General features: G+C 32.4%; 1 protein-coding gene across 1 annotated transcript; it reads left to right on the top strand.

Moving 5' to 3' along the window:
- Nucleotides 1-2,760: 2,760 nt before the first annotated feature.
- LOC106762608 (vacuolar-sorting receptor 6) lies at nt 2,761-8,651 on the top strand (the record flags this gene model as incomplete). Its single annotated transcript, XM_014646610.2, is given in 13 exon segments — nt 2,761-3,110; nt 3,998-4,690; nt 4,771-4,859; nt 5,015-5,084; nt 5,790-5,873; nt 5,986-6,062; nt 6,190-6,271; nt 7,006-7,088; nt 7,204-7,267; nt 7,377-7,505; nt 7,640-7,743; nt 7,854-7,968; nt 8,217-8,651. Coding segments are annotated over 12 exon segments (1,884 nt in total). The 3' UTR covers nt 7,968; nt 8,217-8,651.
- Between the last annotated feature and the right edge of the window lie 942 nt (nt 8,652-9,593).

Here is a 9,593-nt window from a genome sequence, read left to right on the forward strand (position 1 = left end):
TGTGTTCGGTGGCTTGAACAAGCAAAAGCAATGGCGGCACGGTGATGATGCGATGGTGGACTGGGTGGCATTCTGCGTCATGGCGGAGTTTGTCTGAGTTTTAGGTGATAAACGAGAACGATGGTAGTGGTGCTGTGTTTGGGAGATTGAGAGAGTGGTGGTGGAGGCGTGTTAATCCGTTGGGAGGACGACTCTGCAGTGGAGATTTGCGTTTCTAGCAAGGAAGATGGAGGTCGAGGGAGATGGTTATTTCGGCGAGAGACTTTCCGGGAGGCAAACCTCTCTGGTGGTCCCTCCTTTTTTTAATCCAATCCTAATTATACTCATTTACACGTCATCATTATATATTTTTTTTAAAACAAATTACAATGCCACATCATCAAACATTACACCACCTAGCAGCTCTGCGTTAGTGAACTTAATGCCGTTACCAAAAAAGACCAACTTGAACAGTTTTTGCGAAAAGTAGGACTAAAGTGAACTTTTAAAAAAAGGAAGGACCACTTTAAACAAACCCTCAGAGACCAAAATAGGTATTAAACCTATTATTTATGAAAATATTTATGAAAAGAAACTTTTTCCCCCACGGTAGAAGTGGGGCATTATCTTATCCATGACTATTGTGTAAACCTAAATCCTAAATTTTGAAGAAAGGAAAAGAGTCACTATGTTGTTGACTTGTATAATGGTCTTCTCTGCAAATCTTTTTTTGTTTTTATATATTTTTTTTATTTAAACCAACTTAATAGTATACTTGACATGTAATTTGCTAACCCAACATTACACATTAAATTGTAGTTAATTATCTTAGCAATATAGTAACTTATTATACTTTTTCTTAAAGAATCAACTTGTCATTTTCTATTGTTTATAAAGCTTAAATTCTTTTCCTTATATTTTCCGTGTATAATTTTATTCATTTTTAAATTTTGTTAATAGACACTTTTTATATTTTACATAAATATAAAGTAGATGTAATGTCATACACCAAAAAATTATAAATAATTTTCAAGATTGTAAGTGTCAGCTTAGCCCTGGAAGCACTTAACGTGCCTTCTAAGGTGGGCTTTTCTGCATCATTGTTTTCCACATTGACCAAAAGACTTACATATCTAAAAATTAAACTTTTATCTTTTTTCTATTTTATTTTATTTTTTCATTGACTTGACCCAAGAAACCCTAATTGCCTCTTCCTTGCAATTTCATAAGTGTCAATTCTTCTTCTTTTGTACTTTCTAGGTAACTTTTTTAGCATAAGAAAAGGTATCATTAATATATAAAAATATTATTTTTGACACATAAAGAAAATAATATATATTTTTTAGAAAAATAAAAACTAAGCTTATTTAATATTTTTGTTCACGTTTTTTCAGGCAGAAAATTTATGTCTTCATGTCTATTTAAGAGATTCCATGAAATTGAAAAGACAAAGAAAGGAAACTTAATTGAACTATATATAAAAGGATCCATAATACTTCATTGTCACCCTAGACTCAGTCCACTAAATAAAAATAGTTTGAGACTCTTAAAAAAAAAAAAATTCTTTTAACAACCCACTTTAACAATACAATAATGTGTATTAAAAAAATTTAAATCAAAAGAAATATATATATAATTATAATATTATTATTTTAAATTGTTAAATATGTATAAAATCACCACTCTAAAAAAAAGAATATACTTGTTAGCATTCATACACATTCATTGCCTCGCATTAATCTACACAAATACATTAATAAGTTTATCATTGAATTCATCGATGTCATCTTGTGCTACATTGATTTTAATATTCCATGAATTAGATTCAACTAGAATTAAACTAAAAGAGTGTAGGGCAAAGCAACTTAGACTAACAACTAATGAAACTTTTTTATTTATATAAGATATTTGCATTTCTATTTACTTGTTAAGTGTATTTCCATTTTTTTTTCTATATTATATTTTGAAATATTTATTGACTTTGTCAATAACTAACTTTTGTTTCACATCAAACTAAATTGTTGATAATTTTTTTATTATATAATTTGTTTGTTGTTAAGTCAACAGAAAAGAAAATCACATAAAAATAAAGACTTCATATTCTTTCAATAAAAAAATTTTGGAAATATTTTATAAATACTCAAAACTTTGATAAATCAAATTCAAAATTACTGATTAAGATAAGACAAATTTACACACGTTTACCAATATATTTTGTCAGTTTCTAAAAGCTTTTGTTTTTTATTCAGTGTTTTGACCATAAATTTACATAGAACAAGTTCGGTTAAATTTAAAATAAACATTCCTATTTTTTAATAAAAAAAAGATAAAAGTTTTTTACTAATAGTTTATTTGTTAAAATAAAAACACGTCAGACAAGCATATAAAATAAATAGAAATTTAAATACTTTATTAATAATTTGTATTAATTAAAAATAAAAGGCGACAAAGACCTTCCCTCCATGGAGTAAAGATATATAAATTCTGATTCACGTAACAAAAGAAAAAGAAAAAGAAAAAAAAAAGAAAGGAAGTGTGTATTGTGTTGGCGCGCGCGTGTGTCTTACTGTAGAGGTAGCTCCCCTGACTCCGTCCACCACCTCCTCTTCCTTTCACCTGTCGTTTACCCTCGCTTTACGTCACCGTTTGATTGCGAAACGCAAACCTCCGCACCATTAAACGACACACAGCTCTCTCTCTTTCTCTCTCTCTAAGCAAAACTTTTCACCGGTACGACCCAGACAGTTACACAATCTTCAACCACACGCCTTCTCCTTCTTCTTCTTCTTCTTCTTCTTCTTCACTTCTTCACCAACATCACCAACGCAAATTAACCATGAAACTGTGCGTTGCTGCGGCTGCAGCCGTCACTCTGTTTGCGGCGTGGCTGATTCTTGTCGACGCGCGGTTTGTGGTGGAGAAGAGCAGCATAACTGTTCTTTCGCCGCACAAGATGCGGACGAAACGTGACGGCGCCATCGGTAACTTTGGCCTTCCCGACTACGGAGGATTCATCGTTGGCTCTGTCGTGTATCCAGCCAAAGGCTCGCACGGTTGTCAGGTCTTCGACGGAGATAAGCCTTTCAAACTTCAGTCCTATCGTCCTACTATTGTTCTTCTTGATCGTGGAGGTATCTATCTATCTATCTATATATCTATCAATCTATATGTGCATCTATCTGTTTCTTCTGTTTTGTTTTCGTTGACTTTGATTCGTTCATCGTGCGTGCTTCATGTTTCATTCACGTCGTGTTAATTTACTGTTACGTGATCCTTTTTTTTTTTGTATGGTGTGTTCTGAAACTAGTTATGTTCGTTGATAGTTTATACGTTGATTTTACTATGGAATATGTTTATCTGTTAGTTGGTCCCGTTCTTTTTTCTTGTTATATTTTCTCTTTTTACTGAGTTTCTTATCTTTTAGTGAAATATGAAGAGAAATGAAGTCCTGCTGTTTCTTATTTTGACTGTTAGCCTAGTCATTGTTTCCTCTTAAATTGGCTTTCTTTTCCAGTTCGGATAAATGGTTTAATTAAGCGCTTATCACGTAAGTTCACTTTGTATAAACTGTTTATATACCAGAAGGAAAAAAATAAAATGGGGAGTTATCCTAGAGAATTGGTTCGTGTTCGGACGAATTTCTTCCAAAATACTTATAAGTATAACAAAATATGAAAGAAAAATGAAGTAAATTAATTTTATATGTTAATTAATTCATATGTAAAATGATAAACTAACTTACAAAGAGTCTCTTATATTAATTTCCCATAAAATTAATTTTTAACTTACGTAATCTTATTCCAAATTTTACACAAGTAATTGTCTTATGATAGGTCCGTATAAGCTATAAATAAGCTCTTCTAAACAGATTCTTGGATGTTTCTTTTAATGAATCCTTAAGGCAACAAAAGAACATGGCTCATAAGCATTTCATGGGAACTTCAATAATCCTTTTCTACTATTATTCTTCATATCCATATTTTGTGATGCTTACTGGGAAATTTATTTGCACTTGTAGAGTGTTATTTTGCCTTGAAGGTTTGGCATGCACAACTAGCTGGTGCTGCAGCAGTTTTGGTGACTGACAGCATTGATGAGTCTCTTATTACCATGGATTCTCCTGAGGAGAGCTCTGATGCTGATGGATACATCGAGAAGATCGTGATTCCATCAGCTCTGATAGAAAAATCCTTTGGTGATTCGTTGAAGGACGCTTTGAAGAACAAAGATGAAGTTTTGCTCAGAATTGACTGGAGAGAGTCAGTACCTCACCCTGATAACAGAGTTGAGTATGAGTTTTGGACCAACAGCAATGATGAATGTGGAGCTCGTTGTGATGAACAGATGAATTTCGTGAAGAATTTTAAGGGTCATGCTCAGATTCTTGAGAGGGGTGGCTACACCTTGTTCACACCTCACTATATAACGTGGTTTTGTCCACCGCCCTTCATTCTTAGCAGTCAGTGTAAATCGCAGTGTATAAACCATGGGAGATATTGTGCCCCGGATCCAGAGAAGGATTTTGGTGAGGGATATGAAGGAAAGGATGTGGTGTACGAAAATTTGAGGCAGCTGTGTGTCCATAGGGTTGCCAATGAGAGCAATCGTTCATGGGTCTGGTGGGATTATGTGACAGATTTCCATATCAGATGTTCTATGAAGGAGAAAAGATACAGCAAAGATTGTGCTGAGGAAGTGATGAAATCATTGGGTAAATATTACTTTTTGATGCTGTTGAGTTAAATGAATTTTTTTCTCTTCTATTGTGAAAGTTAAATCTTAATGCTACAGATCTGCCTATGGAGAAAATTAAAAAATGCATGGGTGATCCTGAAGCGGATGTGGAGAATGAAGTGCTAAAGAATGAGCAACAAGTCCAGGTCACATTTTAATATTTATAGCTGTCTTTAGAAAATTTAAAGAAAAAAATGTTATAACTGTCATAAAAAAGGCTACATTTTAAAATGAAGTACCAAATCCAGACGATTACATAATTGAATAATTGATGTACTTGTGTTTCATTTGTGATATTCAGATCGGTAGAGGATCTCGTGGTGATATCACCATTTTGCCAACATTGGTTTTAAACAATGTCCAGTATAGAGGTTAGTTACTTAAGTCCCTACATGAAATCAAGTAAATTGAACAAGTCGTGCTTTTACTGATCTTCAATAATGTATGAGTGACCTATGCATTCTTTTATTGAATTTGGCTATCAAAATCCTGTTTTAGGGGTCCAGAAAAAATGCTCTTACTCTACATATTATGACTTTTGGTTCTACATATTTCCCTGGCTGGGCCACTAAAAAGCTCCGTAAATTTTGACGCTTCTGTCTAAAACTAGAGCATCAACCATCGTGATCATCTCCCGAGACGTAAATGGAGAGCTTTTTCTGTTAATGCAAAAGGACATGTTTCCTTGTCCGAAAACTAGTTTAGACTCACGGAAGACTTTAATTCGATACCGGATGTCAACCTAATTCTTGTTTATGAATTTAGGGTTTTGACTCTGCCTTTACTTTATTGAAAAACTTGGTTTTCTTTCTCACTCGAGGCAGATTGGTGTAGTTTAGAACTTTTTTAGTTCTCTCTAATGTAGTTTTGTTCTTCTGTGTCATCTTATTCCATTCCTTTATCTCTTGCTTGTATATTATGGGCTCTATGCTTTTTATTTTAGTTAATTGGTTAGTTTAAATTTTGTATTGGTGTAATGTAGAGGATGCTTGTGTTATATGTCAACTTCAGCTATCCTTTGTATGAACATACCTTATATATCTGATTTCTGAATATTATATTCATCTCGTCTAAAGGAAAATTGGAGAGAACTGCTGTACTGAAGGCTATATGTTCTGGGTTTAAGGAGACTACTGAACCTTCAGTTTGTTTAAGTGGAGGTTAGTGCGCTTGATATCTTATTATATGAATTTCATTTATGATTGACTCTTCTAGTTCTAAAAGTGTAATGTGTAATATTCTAAATTATACATCCTGGTTTGAGTTTACCAGATGTTGAGACTAATGAGTGTCTTGAAAGAAATGGAGGATGCTGGGAAGACAAAAAGGCTAACATAACTGCTTGCAAGGTATAAAATAAGGAATTACTGTTACCGTTTCCCTTCCCCAAAGTTAGAATCATTGGAAATGATGTATGGTAGCCATTTGTGTCTGCTTACGATTGACTACAAACTTAGCCTTTATACTTTTATTCAGGACACATTCAGGGGAAGAGTTTGCGAGTGCCCTGTTGTGAACGGTGTTCAGTATAAGGGTGATGGCTATACTACATGTGAAGGTATGCATTTTCCAATCTAAAAAGTTATTTTAGAATATCAAAATATTCGTTTCTCTTTTTTCATACATCAAGATGGCTATGGGAGCTACAGATTAAAAACACTTCTATGTTTTGGAAGTCATCCATATGCAACTTTCATCATTGAGAAAATTTGTTTTATATTGTAATGGAAATCCAAATACAAATGGATGTTTACTCAAATTCTGATGAAGATCGGTATATCCTCTCCCCTTAAACATTCTTATTTGTGGTCTAGATTGATTTACTTATGGAAAAAAAAGGCAAGGGAATATGAATTCATGTTTAACATTTTATGAGAATTACTATTACTATTTATTCGTTAATCGTTATGTGGTCAATTTTCACTTTAATAAGCACTGCATTCATAATGAAAAGATCCGTTATTAAATTAATCTTTAATTCCGTACTGGGTTGCTTGGTTTAACTTATAAAGATGGCTTTTGAAAGATATAAAAGCCCCATTTCAATATTGCTAGAATTGATTTATTCAAGCCAGTCATCTCTGCTTCTCTTTGGAGAGCCTTGTGTGTCAGTGTTACCTATGGCTGCTAGGAATAAATTAATAAAATATTCAAATACTATGGATGGGTTAATGTATATTTAGAATGACCAAACTACTAAAAAAGTCGTAGTAGAGTTCATATTAAGAGGCACAGTTATATGTTCTGTTTCATGACGTTTCTGAGGTTTACATTCTTTTCCTTATATGACAGCTTTTGGACCTGCAAGGTGTTCTATAAACAATGGTGGTTGTTGGTCAGAAACTAAAAACGGAGTTACTTTCTCAGCTTGCTCAGTTCAGTACTGCATAACCTAACTTTCATTTCATCTTCTGATTATTGAAAGACTTATTCTACCACTTTCCTTTACATCCCTCTTGGCTAACTTAATTCCCTTCTGTATAAATGAAGGACTCCAAGGCGAATGGTTGTCAATGCCCGGTTGGGTTTGTTGGGGATGGTTATAAATGCGAAGGTAACATTTGATTTTACTGTGGCAAGCAATTAAACAAATGAGGTTTTCTTCGTACGATCAATTTTTTAAATATACAAATCTATCTAAAAACATGTTTTGATCTTTTCAGATGTTGACGAATGTAAGGAAAGAAGTGTTTGTCAGTGTGATGGCTGTAGCTGCAAGGACACTTGGGGTGGTTACGATTGTAAATGCAAAGGAAATCTTCTATATATAAAGGAACAAGATGTCTGTATTGGTAAGATATTAAAGCCCGACTTTTACTTTGCTATTAATACTTCTGTCAATTTATTATCCCACCACCATAACTAATGTTTTCTAAAGAAAATTCAGTTTGTTTATGATTAGAATTTTGCTTTCTGTCTTGCGCAGAAAGAAGTGGATCACGATTTGGACGGTTCCTTGCCTTTGTGGTCATAGCAGTTGTTCTGGGCGCTGGTCTAGCTGGTTACGTGTTCTACAAATATAGGCTCCGGGTAAGCTTAATCCGTTCTCAACTACAGATAATGTTACACAGTTCATGTTAAATTGGAAATCCAAATTATCACCAATCACTATATTAATTTACGTGTCTCTTTTTTTGTAGTCTTACATGGACTCCGAGATCATGGCTATCATGTCACAATACATGCCACTGGACCAGCAAAATAATGTAGTTCATGCTGAAGCTCAGCCTTTACGACAAGAAGGCACCGCGTAAGGTATATTCAATATTCATATCTCTTCACCTATTAACCAAAAACAAAACTTAGATGCAGTTCAAGTTTATCTGATATTGATATTGTTCTTTGATTAGAATTGATGTTTTACTTAGTAATTTACGTTATAAAAGGTTTTTATAAATGGTCCACATAAATTATCAAGGTGAAAACATGTAAGGAACTGCATTCAGACAGCTTTTATGGGGAACAATATTCTTATTTTACCATTATCTGTATTCTGCCTGCAGACATACATGATAAGTAAAAGTAGTCAAAGGAACTCGTTGCACTATAGAATCCATTTGAGAGATGGATTATAAACAGGTCTGGCTATGTGGATTTGAATCCATTTGACAGCGAGGGAGGATCAGTACTTTACTGTAGGATAATTATGCGAACGATTGGAATGCATACAGAAATTTTCTGCATAGAATAATTTCCAATTTCCACAGTTTGTAAATAGAACTTTTGAGATGTACATGTATACCTTAGATAGAGAATAAGGATCCACGTGATGTTAGAGAACAACTTATGACAACATTTATACCAAGTTGTCAATACAAGGATATCACTCTGCTTCTTCTTTGTGGCCTAAATATAATTTTTGGTTCACCAATCGAATATCTCATCTTAATCAAATCTGCTCAAAGTTATCTTCAATTTATCAAGTTCTTTTCAATGTCTTAGTCGTGTTGCAGCCATGTATCAAGACTTATAATTAATAATAAAAAACTTACATAAAATACTTATGGTACCGGTTTTCTCCAATCAGATTAGGAGTTTTACTTTGGTAATTTACACTTAATTTAGTACATTACATATTATGAAGGTGTTAAGGGAATGATACCTAAATATCATAGGTGTTGTACGTAATCTTTTATTTATAAAATATATATTTCATTGTTTTATCAAACAATTGCAAGTCTTAAACTCCTTTTCCCCCTATTTCTCTGATAAGAATCTGATCATTATTGGTTACTGAATTAGGAATTGATAATTTCTGAGTAGCATCTTTTTACGCAACACATCATGTTAACCAATAGTAATATCAATTAATAATTTATTGATTAATTCTAAATAGGCGTTGAAAAAACTCAAATTAAAAAAAAAAGTACTTAATTGAACTGGAATAAACAATATAAAAAATCTGTTTTTATTATTATTAAAAACTAAATTAAATTATTACTTTTAATTCAATTTATAAAAATCTAAAATACTAAAAGATTAGTTTAAAGCGCTACTAAACAATTATAACACTTGAAAGGAAAAATATTACATAATCATCTATTATCCATTCTTGAAATTATTGGTTCTTTATTTGACAACAAACCTTTTTAAAAATATATTCATATGATTTGTTTGCTGTGAAATACTTTGAGTAATATATAAACTATTTATTGACCATTTATCTTGGTCGTTCAACCACATACATTGATGATTTATTGATTAATTCTAAGTGTTGAAAAAACTCAAATTAAAAATTTACTTAATTGAGTTGAAATAAACTATATAAAAAAATTGATTTTTTTATTAAAAGCTAAATTAAAGTATTATTTTTAATTCAATTTAAGGCTAAAATACTTAAAGATTAGTTTAAAGCACTAATAAACTATTATAATATAATA

The sequence above is a fragment of the Vigna radiata genome, chromosome 5 (assembly GCF_000741045.1).
Source record: "Vigna radiata var. radiata cultivar VC1973A chromosome 5, Vradiata_ver6, whole genome shotgun sequence".
NCBI lineage: Eukaryota > Viridiplantae > Streptophyta > Magnoliopsida > Fabales > Fabaceae > Vigna > Vigna radiata.